Below are 27,481 nucleotides of genomic sequence, written 5' to 3'. Positions count from 1 at the left end.
TATATGGATGTGTGCACCATATAGAATCATGTTATCAAAAAGAATGTGCACTTTTTCAAGTGTCTTTTTTGATGCATGCCCCCAAGAATGTCAACTTTCTTTCAAAAACATAATTTACTCATTTATTTTACTTTCATTCCTCTACAAATGTTGCTTTATATATATATATATATATATATACACATATATATATAATTTAAAGATATGATTCTAAAGCCATTTTACTTTTTCTTTATTTATATCTAGACTAATTTTCACCTGAATAATATAGACTGCTTCTTTTAGACTTGACATTAAAAATTTCTCCAGTTCTTTGAAGACTAGTTTCTTTCCCCTTAATTTTATCTGATATGATTGTCTTTATCTATAATTTGATATTGTTCTAGTTTGCTAATGCTGCCAGAATGCAAAACACCAGAAATGTATTGGATTTATAAAAGGGGGTTTATTTGGTTACAAAGTTACAGTCTTAAGTCCATAAAGTGTCTAAGATAATGCATCAGCAATCAGGTACCTTTACTGGAGGATGGCCAATGGTGTCTGGAAAACATCTATTAGCTGGGAAGGCATGTGGCTGGGATTTGCTCCAAAGTTCTGGGTTCAAAATGTCTTTCTCCCAGGACATTCCTCTCTAGGCTTCAGTTCCTCAAAAATGCCACTCTCAGTTGCTTTTGGGGGCGTTTGTCCTCTCTTAGCTTCTCCAGAGCAAAAGTCTGCTTTCAACGGCCATCTTCAAACTGTCTCTCATCTGCAGCTACTCTCTCATCTTCTGTGCATTCTTCAAAGTGCCCCTCTTGGCTGTAGCTCCTCTTCAAAATGTCGCTCTCAGCTGCACTTCAAAATGTCACTCACAGCTACACGGAGTTCCTTCTGTTTGTCAGCTCATTTATATGCCTTCAGTGATCTAATTCAGACCCACCCTGAATGGGCGGAGTAACATCTCCATGGAAATTATCCAATCAGAGTCATCACCTGCAGTTGAGTGGGGTGCATCTCCATGGAAACACTCAAAGAATTACAATCTAATCAACACTGATACGTCTGCCCACACAAGATTACATCAAAGATAATGGTGTTTTGGGGGACATAATACATTCAAACCAGCACAGATATATATTGTCTTTACTTTCAGTAAAGTTTTATTTTTTAATTTTTTTGAATAAAGTATTTGTGAATTTATCTTGAGGTCTCTTCACTTAATATTAATTATCCCTATTTGAGATCCATGTATTTTTCTATTTTTCTACTCTCTCTTTTTGCCTCTCTAAATTGGAGGAGCTTATTAAAGTGATCTTCCACATTGATGATTATATTTTCCTTAGTGTTAATTCTGCCTTTACTTTTTCTAATGTAGATTTTATTCTCATTGTTTCACTTTTCATGTGCACAACTGATTTTACTGTCTTAAAAAACCTGAATGTTATCTCAAACTGATAACAAATTCTTTAATCTTAAAGATATTCTCCCCAGATTCTTTGCAACTTTAAATGTGATAGAGATTTCAAGGTCGACACTGTCTAAAAAAAATTTCTCCCCTTTTATCACAGTTGAATGAAGAAATATCAATTCAAGCCTGGAATTTTTCTGGAAAAAGTGTGGATTTTTCTAAAACACTATAACTGACCAATTGGTTTACATTAGCATCATCTTCTAAAACCCTAAGAAGGAAGTTTGTTTGATGTAAATTTTGAGAGGCTGAACTGATTTTTTTATCCAATAATCAGAGCAAGTTGGTAGATAGCCAAAGCCCCTAGGAAGTCATTCAGATAAATTTCATATTCATATAATTTATTCTCTCTGTTAGGTTAAGTTGCGGTACCAGAGGCCATGTATTTTGTGAACCAATTTCTGTTTGGTCCAATTACCATCCCAGTTAGTCTCTTCCCCCTCTGCATTTTACATGCCTTATCAAAGCATGCCGTATCTAGAAGTAGTTGCCCAATGGTAGAGTTTTGTTTGAGGGTGCAGGCATAATAACTTAGCTACTATTTAAGTAATTGAAACACAGTCATGAAAAGGATGCCACTGAAAATTTTCCTAGTTTGTTCTTTGAATCACTCTTGTGCATCATATCAGGATGCACAGTGTTCTACTTGATGCTGTGCAGCACTTTTAGGGAGAAGATTTGTAAGTAAATGCATGCTTTTTTCTCTAAAGCTGGTCCTTCCTGCCATGCAATTAACTGAGTTTCTAGCAGTGATACAGATCTTAAAATTTTTATGACATTTCATTGGTCATTTCACTAAGTAAATACTGTGCTTAAATCATCATTATAATCATAAATGCACTTTTTCAATTAGAAACTTTTACTTCTTTTAGATTTTGACATATCTGCATAAACTGTCCTTATTTTTTTTCTGAGCATTTCCAGACATTTCTTTTCATTTTTCTTTGAGTGATCTTTTCTCCTCTCTTTTCCCTCAATGTAGTATTCCATGCTTTTCTTTCTCTGAGTGTCTGCTTTTAGCCTATACATATTCTTCCTAGGAACATGATTTCAAACACTATACATATGTTTTGAAATGATGCCTCCAGATCATAGATATCCTCTAAGCTATGGTGCTTTATATTCAACTGTCTTTAATAAAATCATCATTTGGATATCCAACAGGCACCTCAAATACATTTGGAAAGGGTAACAGAATCACAGAATGAAAATAGGTGTAACACTTTAGGAATGAAGGAACAAAAGAAACAGCAAGTTATGGAAATAACAACAAATAAAAGTAATGGACTCTGGGATAACAAACAAATGAATTAAGGAACAATGATCAATTCAAACCAACCTGGTTTCATTTAGCAACCATTTGATACCTGACTTTAATTAGATAACAATAAGCAAAACAAAACAAAGGAAAATGGAATTCACATACAAATGCAGCCAATCACGAAATAGTGAAAAAGCAAGATTTTCAGGAGTTTAAAGGTGCTGAACCGCTGCTATATAATAGTACACCAGATCCTCAGACACATAGAAAAATTGAATGCCTTTATGTAGTGAGTGAGACATTCTTTTTTTTTTTTTTTATTAGCACGTATACGATGCAAATCTACCTAAATGGATGTATACAAGGAGCAAATGATGTTAGGCACTGGGGGCATTAAACAAATGCCCCTCAGTGAAACTGTGTTACATGTAGTTAGGAAAATAAGAGTTTAATCTTTCCAATTCACTCTAGGATTAGACATACTGATCATTGAAATAACAGTTTTTATTTGAAGGTGCTAATCAAATAAATATGGTTTCCCACAGATATACACTCTAATGGATAATTGGTAAGCTGTCACTTTATATAAAATGTGACTGAATTTTACTTTCATAGCTCTGCTCTGTAAACTACTTCATTGTTTACCCACAAAGATAGGTAGGAAAACTGTGGTGAAAGTGAGAAATCAAATTGGTGTGTCTGTGACTGACTGTGTGAAAGTTTAGGTCTGGATATTTTTATGGGCCACTACTTCTTAAAATGAGAAAAATAAACCAAAAAAAAAAAAGAGGAAGCAATAAATTAAATGTTCCTTTGGGAAACAGATGATGTGTATTATTGTTATTTAATTGTAATTACATTTACTCAATTCCATGATTATGAACACAAAATTTAAATAAATTGAATTGAAATGGAACTATGAACTTATAATAGATACTAATATCAAGTGATGCTACATTTAGAAGAAAAAAGTTTAATTCATGGATAATCTATCTTACTCAGCCCATTGAATATGTAGAGATTTATGAGCTTTCCCTAGTTTCCTGTAAGAGGCTTTTAGCATACTAATAAGTCACTCTAATTTCTCTTTATTTTACAGAAAATGCCAGATCGCTGTTCAAAGGTCCTTAACACCAAAACTTGAGTGAAATCACAAATCTTAGTCTAGATTATGTTCTTTTAGGTATAGGAATGAGTAACGAGAGTTATCACAATTAATAAAAATCTAGCAGAGAATGTATTTTCAGCCACCGACATATCTTAGTTTACATTTGTATTTGGATTTAGTTCTGATGAATTATACTAGGAAATAACTTCACATTTTATATTTTCTTTTTTTAACAGTTAACTGAAAAGAACAAACATTCATAAACATAGTAAATATAACATAATCAATGCCCATATACCCATGACTGACTTTTGAGAACCTTCAATAAATGTCCAATTTTATTTTATCTATATCCTCAACCATACCTTTCACCACTGCCATACCTGATATCATTGAAACTAATCCCAAATATCAAATTATCTAATCTGTAAATATTTCACAATATAGTTTAGTAGTTTGATTATAATTAAAGTAAGGTTCTTGTATTGCAATCTGTTCATAAGTCTTTAAGTATTTTTTAAATCCATTGATTCAATCTTCATCGCTCTTCTTTGCCTTTGCAATTTATTTGTTGAGAAAGTGAGTCCTTTGCCTGGTTTAATTTCACACAGTCTATATTTTGCTGATTGTACCCTTGCTTTCTTAACATATCATTCCATACTCTAGTTTACGTAAATTGCTGGTAATATTAAGATGCCTGATGGATGTAGCTTTAAATATATTTGTAAGGATTCTTCACAGGTGCTCCTGTGTTTTTCTTGATTTTGGTGGTCTTAATTATCATTTCATGATCAGTTAGTTTATTAGCAGTGTACAAATTAGTATTCTAATTCTTTTATGACTTCTTGGATTAATAGTTGGAATCCCTACCCAAAAAGAAATTTCCCTCATCTACAATACGATTACCTTGAGAAGAAAGACAAGTTAAATACTTAATATTTTCCTATATTTGCTAGTTTACAGAATGAGGTGACCTTCCAGAATCCTCCAAAGTTGATCAATGTGTTCTCTTTTTTTTCTTAATACCATTACAAACTAATTTTGACATATTTGATGGGCTTCAGTTTCTGCAGTGGTTACTCTTACTAACGCTCACATTGTCCCATCATTGATTGATAGTAATCACGTTAAGTTGCTCTCTGAGTCCTCTTAACAAAACTCTACTAGTAATAAAAAGTTTCTTTATTTCTATTATTATAAATCTGCCAGGCTCATCTTGTACATGACCTTTTGGAGTAGTGGAATCCAACATATCTCCAGGTAGTCTTAGTTGGATTCAAGAGAAAATGACAATTAGAGACCAAAATCTGGACACTAGGGATGCTCTTCTATACTGGATTGGTTATTGTTTCAAATTGTAAAGATCAGAGTGAAAAAATAATCTTTATATTGCCAATTAAATTTAAGGTTGAAGAACTTTAACTTAAATTTATATTTCTATCATTTTCCTCTAATGCAGAAAATCTTGGTTCTAAATAATCACTTATGTGTCCATCCCAACAATTAAAACCAAGGAAGCCAAAATTTGACTACTGTAATCAGATCAGGGTACTGAGCTTCCCTGTAAGTACCTGGTGATAACTTTGAGTTTCCAGCTTGCAGGAACACCAGAAATCCTTTTGTATTTCTGGTGTTTCTTCCTACACACTGGTGAAATCTTATGGATTTGTTTTGCCATTGTTGATTTGACCAATTATGCTCAGAACCTGAAGGAAATGAGGATACATTTTCATTTAGTTTTGGTGTAGATGCTGTCTTTGGGATTTTGGATTTCGGTTTTGCTATTGTAGCTGCTCTGATGTTTATTGGGGTTGGGGGGTTGGAAATACAAAATCCACATCCCTTCCACTATCTTACAACCCTGAATATTCTTAATGAGCATCAGGAAAGGCAAAAGTAGGAAGAGTTTGAGCTATATAATTTCTAATAGTTTTCTTGAAATATCACCAGGAACAGCAATTAAGTAATGAATACAAATGAGGAAATGAATGAAATATTTTTGTATACTATAAGCAATATCATTTTGCTAAAATTAAAAACAGAGCAGAGATTTCAGTTCCTCATTAAGATAAGTAAGCACATATTGCCCTTCTCTCCCACTGTATGCAAATAAATCCATGAAAAAAAATGTGTGGAGGAGCTATTAGGAAACTCTAAGAACTAAATTACAGTAGATGAATTAGAGAAGGAAACCAGAACTCAAACCATGAATGACTGCTTGTAAATTTCATGAAAATTTTCCTCTTCCTTATCTTTAACTCTGGACATGATGCCATGCAAATCCTGGAGCTGCACTCCAGGCACAAACAAAAAGTGCTTCAAAAGAAGTACTACCTCTCTGTTCAGAGGAGTGGGAAGAGGGACCTCAATGGGACATAAAGAGTGGGGAAATCCCTTACTTTGTTTATAATCTTTTTCATCCAGTAAGCCCCGTTCCCGGAGCTTCAGTTCAGTGGCAGAAATACTGAAGCAATGACAGTACAGACATTTAAAACTATATGGTAGGAGGATCCTTCTATCCAAGCAAAAGGAACTGAAGTCCAAAAAGTGTGTGTGTGGGGGGATTTCCATTGCTATTTTTACTATATATCCTTCTGCCACTTGACTCCAGAGATAGAAACAGTATGCAGTGTTTGCAGAAGGCAGGCACATTAAACTATAGCTTTCTAGTAAGAAGACTAGGAAGAGAAGCCCCTGGGAGTAAGAGAGTGTTGGACAAAGCACAGAGAGGAAGGATCTTGAGAAAGGGATGAGATAAAGTTTATATGAACTCCTGGACTCACTCCAATTTTCCCATTTCTTGACATGATGCTAATTAATATATTGAACTACATGAGAACTGATTTTATAATTACATAAAGACTAAGGTCTCAGACTGGCCTCTGGAAGGAACATATGTATACAAGACAGAACTGAATAGCACTGAAAGTTTGGTAAATTGAACTAACATTGGAACCAGAATAAACAGAAGATAGGTTGAAACTTAATGGTCTAATCTCAAAATGATTGATTCCTTGATAAAGCAAACAAAGAAAACTAAATGAAAAGAAAGCATCACTATTCTCCATAGGATTAACAAGATCCAAATTCTCATAATATAATAATCAAAATGTCCAGTATAAATGCCAACATTACTCAGTATACAAAGAACCAGGAAAGTCTGACATATTCTCTAGAGAAAGACAATCAACACATAGAAAATCCAGTATGACCCAAATGCTGGAATATCAGTCAAAGACTCCAAAACAAAAGAAAAGAGGAAATGAAAAATGCTTCTGGAATAATGTAGAAATAGTAATTCTCAGCAGGGAAAAAGAATGTATATTGTAGAAACAAATGGAAATTTTAGAACTGAAATATACAGAAACAAATAAAAATTCACCATATAAGGTCAATAGCAAAATGGAGATTACAAAGGGAGTAAACTTGAAAATGGAACAATAGAAATGATCCAATTTGTACAATAGCTGAGAAAAATATGGAAATAAAATAAAGTTTCAGTGCCCTGCAGCGTAATAATAAATGATCCAACATTCCTCTAATTGGTGCTCCAGAACCAGAGGAGAATGTGAATAGTGCAAAAAAAGACACTGAAGAATTATTGCCTGAAAACTGGAAATACAGAGAAAACAGTTTCATGCTTCTGCATGGTTAAAGTGTCTGAGCAAAAGAAAACTGGTGCCTAGGTTAAAAGAGAAGCCTTGGAAGTTAAAAGGTGACTGAATAGATAGTAAGAGACTTTCAGAACCATGTGTTCAACTGGGGGTAAAACCTGGGGTCCTCATTTACTTTCCAACTAATTTGTTTACTATAGAGAGAGAAAGTTTCTTTCCTTCTTCAAGAGAGGAGAAAGATGAATAGCAGTTTTTATGTAAACTCATGGATTCGTATTTCCTCTCCTGTGGTACAAACTACCAAACTCACCCAAGGAGAAATAGACAACCTAATTAGCCCTATATTAGTAAGAAAAAAATTGAATAGGGTTATCAAATCTTTCAAAATAAGAAACTACAGGCTCAGGTGGCTTTCCTAGTAAAGTCTAGTAAACAGTTAAGAAAAAAATAAAATGAATTCTTGCAATCTTTTCTAGGAAAAAGAATGGGAGGAAACAACTCCCAACATGTTTTATGAAACCAACATTACTCTGAAACCAAAACCACACAAGGGTATCACAAGAAAAGAAGACTAAAGACCAATATCTTTCATGAACACAGGTACAAAAATCCTTGCCATGGTATTATCAGATTTTCAGCAATGTAGAAAAATAATGATATATCATGAAGAGACCATTATACCAGGAATAAAAAGCTGGTTTGACATTGCAAAAGCAGTCAATGTAATCACCAAGCTAATAGACTAAAGATGAAAATAAACACATAATCATATCAATTGATGCTGAAAAACAATTTGAAATAATCATCTAAGTATGATAAAAAATATCATAGACAACTAAGAGAAAAGTGAACTTCCTTAACTTAATAAAAGACAGCCATGGAAAACCTACAGATATCATCACATGTAATGATGAAAGACCAGAAACTTTGTCCTAAAATCAGGAATAAGCAAGGATGTCTTTTCTCACCACTCCTATTCAACATCATACTGGAAATCCTAGAAAATGCAATAAGGTAAAAAAAAAGTGGTATATAATATGTAAAGGAAGAATTAAAATTGTCCCTTTTCAGTGATCACATATTTGTCCATGTTAAAATCCCAAATATCAGCACAAAATCTGCTGGAAGTGATAAGTGAATCTAGCAAGGTTGCATGACACAAAGGCATTATATGAAAATCAATTGTATTTCGATATACTAGCAATGAATAATTGACTACTAAAATGAACAACAGCAACAACTAATAAATCATTAACACTTTCTATAGCTTTCCACCCCAAAAGGAAATAATTGCTAATAAATCTAACAAAAATGCTGAACATTACAAATTCTGATGAAATAAGTCAAAGATTAATTACATAAATGGAGAGGTACACTGTGCTCGTGCATTTGAAAACTTAGCATAATTAAGATGCCCATTATCTCCCAAATTAATCTATACATTAATGCAATTCCAATCAGTATCCCCAGGGGGAAATTTCTAGATATAGAAGACCTGAGTAAATTTATAAGGAAAGGCCAAAGAATAACAATAGACAAAATAATTCTAAAAAAGAGAAAAGTTGGAGGACTCATCCTTTCTGATTTTAAGACTTACTATAAAGCTACATTAATCAAGATAATTTGGCATGGCAAAAAGAAAGACAGATCAACGGAGCCCAATAAAGAATCCATAAACAGACCAACAAAATACTGTTAATTGATTTTTGAAAAAGGAGCAAAGTTTAATCAATGGAGAAAGCATAGTCTTTTCAAATTAATGACAGCGTGCATCTCAGATGTTTTTCATTTAAAAGGAGAACTTGGATACAGGTAGTTCTTTTTGGAGATAGTCACAGGCAGCACATGAAAGGAAATGAAGAAAGGAAATCCACGTATGGATACCATCTATTACCAAATGCATTAATTAATGAGTTATTTCAGAAGACAAATAGGGCCCCAACTTGCTGGAGATCCTCACAGTTATGTGGAATAAGCCTTATAATTGTCTAACTGGATGACAGGAAGGTCTGGTTTACCCTCTCACACTTTGGGATTGGACTGCATATAGCTAAGCAAATTCACTGGTGCCTATAAAGCCATCACAACTATACTGGAAAACAAATAATTGTTCTTTATCTGAAAGGCAAATTTAATTAGCTCCCCTGTATTTTATCTGGAAACACTGTCACGTAAAGACTACATTTAGGTATAGTATAGGCCTTAGAGTGACCAACTGTGGATACATCCCCACTTTATTGGTTGTCTTTTGATGTTGTTATGGTGTTTGGAGAAGGAAGGAAGGAAGGAAGGAATGAAGGAAGGAAGGAAGGAATGAAGGAAGGAAGGAAGGAAGGAAGGAAGAAAAAGCATTTTGATAGAATACAGTTTATTTTCTTTCTTTTGCTTTGTAGTTTAGTACTAGCTTGAAAGGACTCCCTGCCTACCCTGAGGTTAAAGAAAAAATTACACCGTTTTACTTTTTACAGTTATATCCCTGACCTATTTTAAGTTCATTTGTGTATTTCATGTGAGTATGGATCTAATTTTTATCTCTTTTTAACGTGGCTACCTAGTTATACCAATAGCATTTACTTAAAAGCTCCTACATATTTGCTTCAGTGATTTTACATGCCGTCTTTAACACGTTGTTTAAATTCCCATATGGACCTAAATCTAAATTTTGTTTCTGCTTCTTATTTGTTTGTCTATTCTCCTAACAGTACAATAATATTATCTTTATTTATTTATAGGGATTTTATGGTATATTTAACATCCAGTGGGGCCTGCTCCCCTCAGTGTTTTTCTTTCTCAGTGTTTTACTGGCTGTATTTGCATGTATGTTTTACCATATGACCTTTAGAACCAACTTATCAAAATACATTTTAAAATTTTGTATTTTTCATGTTAATACATTAAATTTATAAGTAAACGTAGGGAAAAACTGACATCTTTAGAATGTTGAGTCACCGTATTCAAGATCAGGTGATATTTTTCCATTTTTCCAAGGCTACCTTTTCTTCATTCAGGAGTTTTAAAAAAAACTTTTCTCATATAGAATTTGTGCATTTCTTGGAAAGTTAGTCCTAAGTATTAAATGTTCGTTGCTACCCTTTTAAATATGCTTTTCTTTTTCTTACATTATGTCCTCTATTTATGTTTGTTTTTATATGTGGTGGTTTGGAGCTGTATGTGCTGCTGAAAAACATATTCTTAAATTTAATCCATTTCTGTGAGTATGAACCCATTGTAAGTAGGACTTTTTGATGAGGGTTATTTCAGTTAAGGTATGGCCAACCTCAAAGAGCACAGGTTTTGATCCTATTACTAGAGTTCAGTATAAGATGAATGAAATTCAGACACAGAGGGAAAGCCACAGAGGAAGCAGCCAGCAGCTGAAATCAATGGAGAAATCAAGGGAGAGGCCAGAAGAGACCATGTGACAATTTAGGGCCCAAGGACAGTCAGCAGCCAGCCCCAGAATACCAGTCTATGGGAAGAGAGCCTAGCCTTCATGATGCCTTGATTTGGAATTTCTCTTAGCTTCAAAACTGTGAGTAAATAAATTACCAGTGTTTAATGTAACCCAATGAATTGTGTTTGCTTGAGTAGTCAAGGAAACTAAAACAGATTTTGATACCAAAAGAGATGGGTACTGCTATTACAAATATAAAAAAAAAAAAATGTGGAAACAGGTTTGGAATTGGATAATGGATAGAGACTGGAAGAATTGTAAGGGCTAAAAATTGAGTGAGAGTTGTAGAGAAAATTCATATTATCTTAGAGAACACATAATTCCTCATGAACAGAATGTTTGTACAACTATTGATGTTAAAGCTAGTTCCATTGATGCCTTAGAAGGAAATGATAAATGTGTTACTGGAAACTGGACAGAAGGTGATCCTTGATTTAAAGTGGCAGAGAACTTGGCAAAACTGAGCTCTGATGTATGAAAGACAGAACTTGAACTATTAAGCACAAAAAAACAGAAATTGATTGTTTGGGAAATTCTGATTCAAGGTGGATAGTGTGATCTGAGACTAGGGCCAGAAGCAGCTCTATGAGGGACCTCCCTGAGCTACTGGAAGTGAGACCCCAGAAAATAAGCCTCCATGTTTAATTGTATATGGAACCAGACAGCTATTTCCTTTGAAGTCAAGATTGGAAATGCAATTATGCAGGAAAGATCAGTGGAAGGTTCTATTATCTAATAGTTTGTACCCATGTGAACTACATGCAAAGCTGACAAGTTTTTTGCAAGATTTCTGTGAGTGGAGTCACTGTCAATCTGGACTGAAAGGGACAGAGAAGGGACAAATTGAAGAAAGAATGACTTCAAAGGCAGAACCATGGAAGCCGAGGTCCGGACTGAAGAGATCTCCTTAGGTTAAGAGAGTGGGCCCACCCCTGTGTGTGGAAAAGGCGGATCTACCCCTGTGCTTGAAGGGGATATGTCTTCTACCCCGTTGTTCAGGAAGAGTGCTGCAGCCCCAATGTTCAGAGACGGTGGGATCTGTGTCAGAGCATTTGCAGAGAGCTTGGCTGCCATGTCACCCTAATGCTCAGTTCTAGTTTCAGTTTTGCCACAATAGCTTAGAACTTTCTCAAATTATCCTTCATATTATTTGAAACTATTCACACATGAAGTAATACATCTGGCAAGGTAGCGAGATCCACAAGATTATATATGTTTTATTAACCATTTATGCATTTATGTGTTTGATTAACTATCAGATATGTATATTATGAAAGGAGTTGATGTATGGGAGTAAACTAATCACTTTCAGCTCTCAAGATCCTCCAATTTTAAACTTCTGTGATTTCAATGCTAAAAGTCTATGATCTCCTCCTCCATGAAACCCTTGGGAGTTAAGAAAGTCATTGGTGGTACTAGTTAGTATTTAGACACCAAACATCTGGCAACTACTTTACAGATTTGTCTATCAAGACCATTTCCTAGCTGATCTGAGACAGCTGCCTGATTGAATGTCTACTCTATATATTATTAACTTCACTCTTTTGGAAACATTTCCAATGATAAACCATGTTTTGTCATTTTCAACCTACTTTATGCCATTATAGTTGACATCTCTTGAATATCTACATGAAGATTTGTTTCTACCAACCTGGAAATATTTTTCAGATAAGACAAAAGTCTTGAGCTAAAGTCTCTGAAGCAGTCATCAAAGATTGACTAAATGCAGATGAATACACATGAAGTCACAGAGAAAAAAGATAATAGAATGAAAAACAACATAACAAACATACATTAGAAAAACAAGACAAATATTTTCTTTAATATTTCAGTATTTTAAAACACTTTTGCATATTTACAAAATTTGATTCCAAAATATAATGCCATTACTCAATGTAGAAATTTTTTTCTCCATTTTTTACAAATAAGGAACATATAAGGTCAATGGCTCTCAAAATAGTGCAGCTTTTTTGTTAGAGAATCTAAATAGAATCCAGATTTTCTGACTTTCAGTCAGGAAATGTTTCAACACTTTACTTCACCTCACTTATTAGAGTATCCATGAATGACATAAGCCATTTTCCACTTGCTTTAGGTAAAATAGTGGTTTGCTGTTCCCCTCTAAAATCAATAGCAACATCACATTTCAGATCTCCCTCACCCCTAATACCTACACTCTCCAACTTACCCTGAAATTGAAAAACGTTAGATTTCTCACCAACATGGCAAACCAGTTTCAAATTTTCTATATTTTCAGTATTCCTCTAGAATTTAGACTAGGACTGGAAAGTTCTTATTCAGTCTGAGCTTATTCCTGGCTCCCAAGGGCTGAGACTATAAATTTATATCTCTTTTCTTTCTACATCCTACCCAGTTCATCTCATGTAATCTAGTGCATTTCAGTTTAGTCTCAACTGTGCTATAACTGCAACACACTCACTTCCAAGTCAACTTGACTCCTCTATTTTGACCAAAACACACTCTATTCAGATACCATAGATAAAATCTGGAAAAGCTGTATGAGGCAGAGAATAGTCTAAATGTGTAGTCCAGCTGCACTAAAACAACAAGCCCAGCATCACCCATATTGCCCTAAGGTAAGAGCATACTGGTCAAGATGGCATCATACGAACCATGAAAATTGTTAGTTTAAAAATGTAACTTAAGTATTGGCATTTCCTGAGTATAAGTTAAATGACAGTGTTTGCCACAAAATTCCTAACATAATTATGTACTGAAATTTAGAGTTTTAAAAACATTTTCCATTTCAATTATAAAAAGGGAGTTTCATTCCTTTTGTTGTGTTGTTTCAGATGAGTGTGTGTCTGTGTGTGTTAAACTCTGATGCCTTCTTGAGTTATTAGGTGAAACTTCCTCAGGCCTGATTGTGGGAAGAACTGTTCTGCACAAAACAGGGGAAGCATTTTCAGGATGCCCTGTGAGTTGGAAGAAAAAAATATGGAAATATTGTAGACTATGAGCTAGGAGAAGATTCACCAAAACTTTTATGAAGTTATTAACATTATTTCTTGGGTGTGGGTGAAATATTTTTGCACAGAACAATGAATAGGTTTGATTTTACAGCCAAGGTATCATTGAAACAACAACAAAAAGGAATTTATAGAAAATTTCTGGAATTTTATAGGTTCATGAAATAGTTTAATTTATGTTTAACCCAATATCTGAAATATCATCTGCCAGTTTATATTTAATTTACAAAATAGTACAGCAATGATCACAAAACTGAACTTTGGTAACAAATTTTGCACATTTGAGATAGGAAAAAATGTTCATTCTGTTATCAATAAACTGAAAAGAAACTATATGGTAGCATATCACTCATATGTACTTCTGAATGAAAGAGGAATTTTGATGTACATGCTATAGTTTAATCAATGTATCATACTTAAGATAAAATTCAGTAGAACTTTGAGAATGAGATCATGGCATTAAAGTCAGACTGTCAGAAATTTGACATCTGGATCCCCTACATATCAGCTAAAAGCCTTGGGAAAATTACTTTACCTTTGAATGTTTCAATTTCCTTGTCTATAAAATGGAGACAATAATTATATCTATTTCATAGCATTTTTGTGATGATTAAATTAATATGAATATGTTAATAAGGTAAGGGACAGGATTTTAGAAATGTTATGTACGAAAGCACCCAGTATATGTTACTAATTATCATTATCATTGTCTCCTGTAACCTTTAAATTAAATTGGCCTCCTTGGCATTCATCAGACACACTTAGCATGTGTCTATATAGGTACCTTTGAATTTAAGAATACTATGTCTCTAGGTCACTTCCCTCATTTATTTCCTAGCTCATGACCTCATTTCATTCAGATTTCTTTTTCAGATGACCTAATATGAAATGTCTTCTTTAAAAACAGAATTGAAACTTGTTCCCTTTCCTTAGTTATTTTTTCTTCATATTAGTCACAACTTGGTGTTACTGAATTTGTTTCTAGTTTGTCCACCCCTGCCAACTTATAGGCTCCATGAGAGGAGACATGCAAAACTCTCCCCTTTGTTCCAGTGCAAACATTTTTATGGAAACTGAAACAATAATCTTCCTTTTAAGGAAAGGAGGTTAAAATGATTGTTATACATTGAATCACATCCCCTGAAAAGACTTGACATATCCCCAGTCCTGTGAATGTGAATTCAATTGCTAATAGGATCTTTGAAGATGCTATCAGCTAAGGTGAAGCCAAACTGGATTAAGGATCTTATTAGCAGAGGAAGTTTGGACACAATTAGTAGGAGACAGATGGGGAGAGAGAAGGCCATGTGATGGAGGAGAGATTAAGTTATGGATTTCTAACAAGCCACCACCACTACCAAAATCACCACCACTGATGACAACTTGATTTTGGACATCTAGCCTCCAAAACTCTGAGACAATAAATTCCTGTTTTTTAAGCCTATGGTAATTTGTTTCTAGAAAATCTGGGAACTAAGACAAGGCTACATAGGTAATTCACCCTTTAGAGAGCTGTAAACTCTTGTAATGCTTTTACAGAATAATCAATCTAATAGCAACAAACGAAGCTATGTCATATATAGTTGAAGAAAATTGTCATGCATGGTGATTTTTCCAAAGTCCTGCCTCCAAAACTGCACAGATTATTAAGCATACCTCTTAAAATATAGGAGTCAAAATTTTAAGTGACATTTATATATTTATTCAATTTGTGCAATTCAACCATGGTTAATATCCACTATTTAAAACATTCTATATATATATATATATATATATATATATATATATATGGGAAAGTAAAATTCAGCATATATGGCACTGAATATTTTGGTACTTTGTGTTAATCTCCCTTGCTCACTCTCTCTCAATCTCTCTCTCTCTCTTAGAGGGTTGGTATTTGTCAAAATTGTTGTATATTATTTTATATTCTGTTGGTTTTACTTAACAGAATGTTTTAAGCATTTTCTCATGTCAATGTATTTTACTTGAAGTATTCTTTTTAGATGCATAATATTCCATTGATTAATAACTGTAACTCATTTTCCAAACATCTATTACTAGAAATTTAATTTGATTCTATTTTGTTGTTATTATAAATCATGTTTCACTAAACATTCTTGTTTATGATAGATGAACTACATATAAATGACTTTTGCTCTTAATAAGGGATCTAACAAATTGATTAGTAAAATAATTTTAATCCAGGAAAATTTTGTCTTGGGCCGCAGTGCTTTACAATAGTGTTATAACACATTGCAGGTTGTAGTCAAAATATTTTTATTTTTAAAAATGAGAAAGGAAAATTTTGTAACTAGTTTCTTTCAGCGAAAAATTAAAGCAGTGTAAACTTTATTATTTAAAAATATCATTTTCTCTTAAGTGAATTATATGTGCTTTCACATTTTAATTGTCCAGGACGGCACTGGGCTTGTCATTATCTAAGTTCATGCTTTTGTAGTGGCTCTTATCACTGAAATAAAGTTTAGGAACTACAGGGTCTAATGAAAAATGGCTAAGATAATTTCAGAATATCTGAAAATACAAATGCAATATACATTTCTTAATTAGATTAGCAGAGCACTACTTTTCCTTTGAACAGACTTCTTAACCCGATAATGTTATTCTCATTGTAGAATGCAAAACCTAATCCTTGGGTCAAACAGTTTTCCATAGTTAACATGCCTCATTTAACCATTTCATTTTTCCTCATAGTTTCATGTGTACATTCTCATCAGCACAACTATTAGAATAAGTACTTTCAGTATTTATCAAATGTTAATTCTTTCCATAGCAAGTAACAATCAGAAGACCTCCATGGAAATAACAAAGATACTAACTTTAATTTAATTCTGCTTTCCTTAGTATTCCCCATTTAGGCATTTTAAATTAATTAATAACTCATCTACTCAGCTTCTTAATTTTCTGCATTCTTTCCATCTTTCAAATCACAGACAGGATTATGCAATTTAGTAACAGTCTATCTTGGAATTGTTGATATTTACTCCTTGCATGCATGCATTGCTTTCTTCAGTATATACTGCTGGTTACATCATGTATGGTAGGAACCTCGTCTGTTCTTCCTCTCCATCTTACCATAGTGTACCTCCCTCCACACCCTCACCATTGACACACACATACACACACCTCACACACACACATTAGTGGGCATGCAATCCAGATTAACCGTTTTTTCTTTTCTCTTTTTATTTTTTTTTTTAATTTAGGTTTTAGTTTTTTATTTTTATTTCATTTTACCTGCTAGAAGAAAGTGATATTGGGACAGCCTGAAGCTAATATGAAGAGAAGACCTTTCCATAACAGGACAGAATGAAGACATTTATTGATGACTTGAGAGAAAGTGAGAGAGAGGTAAGTGAGAGAGAGAGAGAGAGAGAGATTGATTCATAGTAGTAGTCCCAGTTCTAGGGACAAATTCTCTGATACTAAAATTTGTTCTTTAGTTCTGTGAAACTCTTTGTATCTTTCTACATATGTGAGCCAAAGTGTTCACTTTCTGTTAGGACCATTTTGTGCATTTCTTTTGCTTATGACAGAAAAGAAAGAAAGAAAGAAAGAAAGAAAGAAAAAGAAAGAAAGAAAGAAAGAAAGAAAGAAAAAGAAAGAAAGGGAAGGAAGGAAGGAAGGAAAGAAAGAAAGAAAGAAAGAAAGAAAAAGAAAAAAGAAAGAAAGAAAAAAGAAAGACAGAAAGAAAGAAAGAAAGAAAGCTTTCCAATCCAATACTGTAATCAAATATGCTTGGATAATTCTGAATTGGCAAAAGGACAATTCAACTCCTATATAAACATCAGTAACATGCAAGATAAGTTGGATGTGCAGTGCTTCATTAGTGTATTTGATCATGAAATATTCTCTAAGACTGTTTTTCTGCAAAAAAAATGCTTTGATTAGAAAGGTCACATGTAGAAATAACTTATACTTGTAAAAAGTTTTGGACACAAAACTTGATCTGTCCATTATCCATAACTGCAACAAGCATTCTACCTTTAATTTCTTATGTTTCCATTATTCCAGGAATACACATATTTTCTTTGTGCTTTACACACTTTGCTTTTACAGTGGCTTCTGTTCCCTCACACCTACTAAAATTCAGTAGTTTTACTCTTATCCCCCTTTCTCATGTATCATATTTTTCATTGTCAATTTGATTGTCCTCATCGGCATGAAAGAATACCTCCTGCCTAGAGATAAAAGAATAATTCCCTAAACCCCACACCCTTCCCTTCAGTTAACACAACATTTGTCTTCTATACGTATAAAAAACAAAAACAAAATCAACATAAACTCCTTAGGTGATTCATCTATATTTGCTTCGATTTTCCATACATTCCCCCTCTTGAACCCACTTCAACAAAGCTTTATATCCCAGACACTACTTAAACTATTTTTTCACATTAAAATTGATATATTATATTGCTCACAGCAATTGACTTTTCGAGTCCTTAATTTTCCAGTCACTATACTAACCTAATTCCCTGGTCCCTCCTTTCTTTTCTTTTTGCTTTGTATCTCTCTGATCTCTATGCATTAAGTAGTTCAAGCTTCACTTTTGATCATCTTTTCTTGCACCTACTTCCTTTGTGATCTATTCTATGGTTTAGATACCACTTCTGATGCCCAAATTAGTATCTCCAGAATAGACCTCTGCATTGAACTCCAGATTAAGAAATTCAACTTGCTATTCTCCATCTCTACTGGAATGTCTGATAGAAGTCTCAGAATTAACTTGACCAAGACTGAATTCCTCATCTTCACTGTTAGAGCTAAAACATTGATGTCATTTTTTTACTCCTTTTTTTTTCACAACCCATATCTAGTCTTTCATCATCAACTTAAATTCCATAATATATGTAAAATCCAGCCACCTCTTACCAACTCCACTATTGCAAACTTAGCTCAAACCATTATATTCTGTCTTCATTCATGACTGTGCTAGCCTTTAACCGGTTCCCCTGCTCCTTCCCTGGCTTCCCTGCCAACACTTCTGAAGATAGCCAACTCTTATTACTGTTCTGTTTAAAACCTTCCAGCAGATGTCCTTCTTTATTCTGGGGAAACCCAGAGTCCTTAAATGGACTATAAGACTCGGTGTGATATGCCTCCAAAAGCTTTCTGTTTCTCCCATTCTCCCAAATCACTCATTCAACTCCAGGTGTCTTCCTAGAACAAGGCAGCTTTATTCCTTCATCAAGGCCTTTAAAAATTGTGCTTCCTTAGCCTAGAGTGCCATTCACTTGAAAAATGCAAGCTTGCTTCACAATCTTTTTAGATCTTTGTTCAAATAATCTCCTTCTCACTGAATCTTCACTAGCATGACTCACTCATCATGACACTTTCTACACCCTTACCAGTTTTCATTTTTCCGTAACACATGTCTATTTAACATACTTCATGTTTTTCTTTAAATTAATGAAGGAATCTTGCTGATGATCATGGAATGAAACAACATAATATCTTTTAACAACATATTTTAATAGTTACTAATTCAAAGTGTCTTCTTGATGGTTGTCTCATTTGATCTTCAAAAGAGATCACTGAATATTTGTTACCCCCATTTTATAAATGGGAAAACTCACATTAAATCCTAATGATCTCAAATCATTGTAACTAATCATTTGGAATAAAAGTGAAAGTCCAGGTTCATAGACTAAGATGCCATATGACCTTTCCATTATAGTATATTAATTCCACAAAATGAAAGGCACAGATAAAGTGTGAGAAAACAGGAGACTAGAGAGAAATTATAATTGACGGAACTGAAAATGTCATTTACTAAACACAGTAATGCTTTCAGTAGCACTCTATGTTTACTTTAAATTGCCTTCCTCATGGCGAATGGTGATCTGATGGTAACAATATAATAGGATATGTAGTATTTCCAATAACAGATGATTATATATTTTCTATTAATATTATTTAAATTTTCATATTAACAGTCTGAAATATGAAAGGAGAAAACTCAAAATTTTCCTTGTAGACTCTTTATGTCCATAATTACAGCATGAAACTATATTAATTCACCACCCTTATTTATACAATAAGAATGGGAAAGAAGACATTTTCAAAGTCACTTGAAAATAAGAAACTAGGTTAATAAACATGTTATCTAGACCCCTATAAACCAGAAGCTTCACGAAAAAAAGGTTTATCTCTCTAGTGATTTACCAGTGCACAGAATATTGACTTCAAAATCCAATTGAAGTATATCACAACCATGATATTGAGCTACAAAAGTTTTTTTTTTCAAATTTCCTAGAGCTCATAATGATAGTGATTTACTTATTCAAGTAAAAAATATGAATTCATATGTTGTTGAAATAGGTTTATATTTTAACATTAAAGTGGAAATGTAGGAAAAGCCATAAGATATATTCTTATATAATAATAATATATCCTATATATTATTTTCTGTCTTAAAAATTACTTTTGCTTAAATCAGTGCACTGAGAAATATTGGAGACTGAAATTGATGAGAACTAGTGAAAGTATTTAAGATCTGGCGGAAGATTTCCCCATATATTTTAAAAAATAGCTAAGTAAAAAGTAACAAAATAAGTATTTATCAAATAAATGCAAACTTCAGTTGCATTGACAGATAATCAAAATAAGCCACTATAAATATCATCCTACTTTGCACCATTATAAAATATCAATAAACTAAACATTGAAATAGCTTGATTTGCTTTTTAATTTATATCATTATAATTTAGGTAATCATTCCCATTTAAAATATTCATAAATAAGTAGGCCTACTTAACTGGTAAGTGGAAAGAAAATTAAGAACTTAAAAATGCAAAATTTCTTATTGCATTATGAAATGTGTACTCAAATAGTTACTGGATATAGCATCTAATATAATGATAGTACTTCTAGTATTAACAATAATCATGGTAAGTTCAGCTTCATTATTAAGCACTAATCTTTGTTAATTATCTGAAATGATCTAGCTACCTTATTTATTTTGCTTAATACTTTGTCTACATTTTACAGATGAGAAAAGAAGAGACAAAAACATTTGAGTAAATTGCCATAGATAACACTGCTATTAACTGATAGAGTTGGAATTGGAATCCTAATTTAGATCTCAGTCTTAGTGCATCCATTTAACTATGGTTCAACTCTTACAAATTACTAAATCTATATATGCCTCGGCATCATCATTTATAAAATGCGGTTGAAAAATAACTATTCTACTAATTTCATGGAATTTCTATCACCATTTGCATTACACATATTTCATGTGGTAGATACATGTCTCATATATTTCAAATGCAAATAACAATGCTTTATATAGTATAAATCATGTTTAACATGTAAATATTTATTTATTTGATTATAGAAATTGAACCAGTACTAGTGAGTGGAATGATTGGTCATTTTTATGGTTGCATAGATTCTTGTTTTATTCTGTTCTCAGATGTGATTACAGAGTGGTGTCATATTTTTTTTCTCACTCTGTCACCAGCACAGGGTGACTTCATTCTGATGTTAGTGTTCTGTGAAATTGGCATTGAACAGCATGAAAACAGCAGGCCTGGGTAATAGCAACAAGAGAAAAGTTTTAACTACTTATCATTTTCAAATATTAATATTTGTTCTTTAATTATCAAATGTATTGTAAAAAAGTGTGTAATTTTATTTCCTATTTCAGCACAGTTAATTCTGGCCATTCTAATATTTCTTCCAGGTAGCATTTGTTTAGTCTTCTATAATTGTTTTCAGTTATGTTATTTCAAATTCCTTTCAGTGTTTTCCTTAGGCAAAAGTTTCATTCTTCTTTTTTGACTCCTTTTCCCCATCTTATTCTCATGTCCTGTGTTGTGCTATTATCATCTTTTAAAACATCTCTTCATTCCATTACCTTCACATTGTCACTGGATGACTTATTCAAATATAAATTAGAAGACACAATACATTTGAAATTACAAGTTTTGTCAAAGAATTTCACATAAATATTTTCTGTATCACTCAGCACTTATCCCACAAGTAATCATATACTTCAGGTTTCATGGACCACATATTCTAAACTGAACCAATCAGTACATTCCATGGTGCTGCCCATATGGATAAGCTCATGAAACAAATAAAACCAATAAGTCCATTTTTAGGGTTTTGTTTCGGCTTTGGGGTAGAAAGGGCAGATTTTCTTTTTTTCAGTCAATGAGAGAAACTGTAGTGATTTGAATCTGAAGGTATCGGTTCAATATCTACACCTCCAGGATCAACTGGAGGTATAGATAAACCTGGGCACAGTGCCAAACTTGAAGAAGCAGGGGTAATATATGGATCCTACAGCCATTATTTGCATTTCCTTGCATGCTATCCCATGAACAAACATTAATTTCCAATTTATGTTTAAGTCTAATTGAGTTGAGAATTCTGTAAATTTCAACTGCTGGATTCTTTCTGTTACATCCTTTATGGAAATTCACTCAGTATTTTAATTAAATGTATTGTCCTATGAAAAGGAATAATACTCTAATATATTATAAAATCTGAGATAGTCTTATATTTGTATGTTGATTTAACTCGTCTGTAGTTTTACATGTACAGCCTTTATCTTTATATCACAGGAAGTGAAGAGTAAATCAATCATAATATTTTCTAACACATGCTTTTGAATGGATAGCTACATCTATTTGAAATGACCTGAAAAACAGAAATGCCAAACCACAGAATTTGGCTCTGTATAATATTCATATTTTTATTTAATTACACATGACTATGTTTTTGACTTCGGTTATCTTAACAAGTTGTGTGATCATGTGGAATGGATTATTTGCATACTTTATCATAAAAATCTACAATTCATTTTTTATGCTTCCATGTAAGGTAAAGGTGAAGAGTTTGCTTATGGATAGTTCAATTGCCAGCAGCCAGAGACTTAGATTCACATAGAAAACTAACGCCACAATTGGACAATTCATTAATTTTATTTCTATGTGTGTTTGAGAGTTACAATTATAGATTTATTTTATCCATTGGCATATCTTCATGTATTTAGCATTATTTAAACATAAAGAACAATACATGACTATAAATATTATACCATTTGAAGCACCAACATTTTATCTTTTGTGCTTTCAATATTATTAAATGTCTCCAAAATTTTGCAGTGTCACTTCCTCTGAGGCATCTCCATTCTTTTCATTCCAGCCACTTACCTTGTTTATATTGACAAGTTCACTCACTAAAATCCTCTGGTTGCATATCCAGATTCTTTTGAACTGTGACAGTGTCAGCATTTCCATGGCCAGCTATAACTTCTATAACTTCATTTATGTTCAATTTAAATTTCACTTCTACTATTATCACATTTCATTTCCTTGCTGCACTTTCATCTTTTTGGCCAATTCCCTCTTTAAATGATCATTTTTTTTTTTTTTTTGTAAAATGTCACTTGGGTTTATCACTAATAAATAAGAATAAGATAAGAAGACACAAATGCATGCTTTGCTGTCTGTGCATGAACTGAATAGTAGATGCACAGTGAATGATGACAGACAAAATTTGAAAGAAATGACATGATTAGTCACTGATCATCACAAGCACCTGCTATTTATGTAGCAATTTATATATTGAAGAGCTAGCAGCAAAGTTTGTATTTTATGCCAGTTAATATGGTAACTGCAATTTGAGCCATGGTTTGGGGAGATAGCTGTCTAGCAAAAAATGAGCAAAGTAAACCCAAAATAAATTGAAGAAAGAAATGAAAGAACATTATGTTGTATCATTCTATTTTTATGAAGTTCTAGAACTGGCAAAACCAATCTATAAAAATGCAAATTATAATAGTTGACTATCTCAGTGGACAGGAAAGAGAAATAGAATTCAAAGAGGCATGGAAGAGTGTAGACTAATGGCAATGCTCTATATTTTGATTGAGGTGATGATTGCATGGATATATGGAATGGTCAGACTCAATGAACTATACCCTTAAGATCTATGTATTTTCTGTATGTAATTGCAGCTTAATAAAAAAGAATCTCAATAAAATGAAATGCATTGTTTGTAACATATAAATATCTGCAAATTATATTTGAACACATGCAAAGCAACCATTTCAAGAACTAAACTTATACTTACCACTTGGGATTCATCCTAATAATTTAAATCCTATATTTTTTTTACTGTTTATTCTACTCTTTTACATTTAATACAGCTGGTCAAAAACCTCTTCACTGATTTCCTAACCTGAGGGTCACCAACTTACTGGTTGAAAAACACTGCCTTGAATTCCAGATTATACGTTTACTCAGCTTGATCATTGAATGCACAGAAAGTAAGATTTGAAGCTTTAACTTGTTTCTATATTTGAAATAAGGATTAAATGCAAAAAATCTTTTAATACCAGCATTACTAATTCATTCAGTGTTTATGACCTTCTCCCTTGAAAAAGAAACTTATTTTAAAAATCTAAATTTATTCTTTACAGCAGCTGTAACATGATGATGCACTAAAATGGTACCAATGTTGTTTATCTGAAATACAATCCTCACAGCTGGCAAGTGTCAGAACATAATCTCTTGGAACTGGTATGAAATCTGTAGCAAAATCTCTTTATAACTTTCATTTGTTTTTGAGTTTTTAAAAACTTGGTCGAAGGTCACATAAATGCATACATACATATATATGAACATGCACGTATATATTCAAATGCTTTGCAAATAGACTTGCTAGCATGTAGGTCGAGAAGGAAAGCTGGATCATTTTCAGAAATGATGAGGCATTATAAAGATCAGATAGATACAGAATTGCTTTCAAATACAGCATGTTTTAACTATAGGTAGGATAAGACTACCATGATAAAACAACCACATGTAGATAAATTCTTCGAAGGTGTAGTTTCTACTTCAGATTTAGATGTGCGTGGGGGGGGGGAGGTGTAGATGTCAGTGTCAAGTGTGGCTAAATTGTGAGATGGGAAATAAATCCACGGTATTTTGTTTTTGAGACATACTCATCTTTTCCTTTTTGTAAAGAAATCTGTATGGTCATTATGCTTTTTTTGTACATGACAGAGTAAGAATTGAAGGGGAGACCTGAAAGAAAGTCAAATTTGTCTGTCTCTTTTACATTGGAAACTTTAGAGTATTATATCCAGGAGGAGGAATGACTATGTTTACAAAAATAGTCTAGGGGTACACCTCAAAGAGCAAAGAATTGGGCTGAATTTGAGGAAGCTTTTAGGGAAGATTTGAACAGGAGAAATTTTGGGATATTCTTGAGGCTTTGGAAAGATAATTGGACAACAAGTACTTTAAGAACCTCAGGTGTTCTGAGTTGCAGCACCTTTGGCATTTTTCAAGAGACTGTTGTACAAAAATAAATTTTTTAATTATGGGTTTTGGTTGTTCATCTGAATTCAACAACATGCTGAAACAGCCATAAAGAGACACACTTTTATTCAACTAAATTAATATTTGTATATTTAGAGCTTAAATCTTTTAAAATTATACCTTCCAAATAGGCATAGGGCCCCCAAGGGACTTCTTTCTGTCGGTGGGCTCATTCTCCCCCCACTTCCCCTCCCTTTGGTCCAGGCCTCATTAAATTAAACAACCTCTTTTCCAAACATTCAAAAGTATATATAACTTCTGATTTTTTTATGTTTTCAAAATTAAGGGAGCTCAATATTGAAGAGCATTACTGAGTACCTTCTATTCATCCAATTTTGTTCTTGTTTCTCAAGGCAGTCCTAATGGGGACTATAGAATTATGTACAGGCTCATTTCTCCCTCACCCTGACACCCAGAAGGGCAGAAGGGCTAAGGGGGAGAAGCCAGCTTTTTGCCTGGTCTTTGCAGAGAACCATGAGAGTCATGATTTGGTAAATCAGATGGATGAAGAAAAACTCATGTCATGCCCAGTTTTAGCACTTCATAATGTGTCTGTTCCAAGTTGAATCCATTTATAGCATTGGACTTCTACCTTGGCATGTTCTCTTGCTTTTCATAATTGAACTGGTGCCCAGGATGCTTTGCATTTATCTTGTGCTTATTAGTTTGGAACTTTGGAGCCAGCAATTACCTGATTAAGACAATATTGATTTGACCATTTGGCCATCTCTATTGGGGCCAAACTTTACGTCTGTGGTAATTCCCATATCATTGTTAGATTGCAGCCTAATCCTAGCTCTCTGAAGGCCTAGTGATACATAGGCTTAAGAATGGATTATGCCTGAACTCATGAGTGAACATTCCCAAACAGTATACATTTAACCTCTGAGGTGGAATTTGCATTCCTAATTCTATATCTGATGTTTATTAAGAGATATATGAAGACACTAGAATGTTGATCTCTGAATTATCAGGGCTTTAGGTAGTTTGCAGTGTTATTGACTGTCATGCTTGTGTTTAAAATGGAAACTAAATGGAAGAAAACTTTGGTTAGATTTGAATATATCCATTAGGACACAAATTACTGTGAAAACATGAATGTAACTATTAAACCTAGCTGTTTATCTTATTACCATATAATTGATTTAACTCTTTCATATTTAATTTAGTGATTCTATAGAAATAAAATAATGATATTCCTAACTTGAAATTTTATGGTTTTTCCCTCCAAATCCAATTGATAATTAGAATATATATATTTTAAAACTCTGCATTAAATTTGCTATTGAAAATCATTTCTATGACCTGAAGACAATATAAGAGCAATGGAATGAACTCTGTACTCAATAACTCCATTTCTAAATATATTAAGCATGTTTAAGAATGTGCAGTATAAAAACAATAGTATAAAATTTAAAGCTAGCATTTCCTAGAAGTGTCACCTAAATGGGATGAAGACAAATGTAACTGCAGGTCCTGAAGAGCTGTTCAAACTGCCATGTCTCTTCAGTTTGTTGGCACCATTATAATTAAATGACTCAAATTTTCTCACCTAAATTATTGCAGTAGTCTTTTAAATTTTTCCTCTCCCACTAATTCCAGCTTATTTCCTGTTCATCTTCTACATTGATGCCAAGTTATTTTTCTAAAATCTTATCTCATTAGATAATTCCCTAACTATCAAACATTTCATACACTTCAGTACCCTCAGTATATATTTCAATCCTCTTTAAAAAATGCCTCAGTTCCTAGTGTTGGTTACTTACCTTTTGTTTCTTAACTCCAGATCCTTCTTCTGTAGTCAGATTTGTGGCTCACTTTCCAGCTTCATTGACCATCTCTCTGGCTCTCTGTTATGTTCAACTAATAAGAGACAATAGAGGAATATTGGAAGTTGAGAAGAGGGAAGAAGAGATTTTATTCTTTTTCTATTACCTGTCAATATTCCTTCATCAATAGTGCTCAGTTGCCCTGCATGGCGAGTGGCGTTCCTAGCATCAGCATCACTGGGTTCACTTGGAAGTACCAAGAGCAAAATAGTCATGTCCTATTGGCATGCAGATTGTCAACCACATCACTTTTCCACATCTACCAGGAAACAAACCCTGGTTTGTCTGAAACTGTACCAGACTGCAGCATGTGAACTCCTTCTTGGTCATGCCTCTTTCTATGGTCTCAACAACCAACTTAGAGTTCTGAGCACTAGTTGTGTAGAATTCCCTTCTACAATGTCCAAGCATCCACATTATT

General features: G+C 33.3%; 1 protein-coding gene across 1 annotated transcript in view; it reads right to left on the bottom strand.

The window, feature by feature from the left end:
• The window catches only part of LOC119506835, a 190,767-nt gene extending 163,492 nt beyond the window's left edge, over window positions 1-27,275 (bottom strand). The window contains 1 exon segment of the mRNA XM_037799910.1: window positions 27,167-27,275. Within this exon segment, the coding sequence (XP_037655838.1) occupies window positions 27,167-27,275 (109 nt within the window).
• Window positions 27,276-27,481: the final 206 nt, after the last annotated feature.

This window comes from Choloepus didactylus, chromosome 12 (assembly GCF_015220235.1).
Source record: "Choloepus didactylus isolate mChoDid1 chromosome 12, mChoDid1.pri, whole genome shotgun sequence".
In the NCBI taxonomy this organism is placed as follows: domain Eukaryota; kingdom Metazoa; phylum Chordata; class Mammalia; order Pilosa; family Megalonychidae; genus Choloepus; species Choloepus didactylus.
This window is presented reverse-complemented; position numbering and strand designations above follow the sequence as displayed.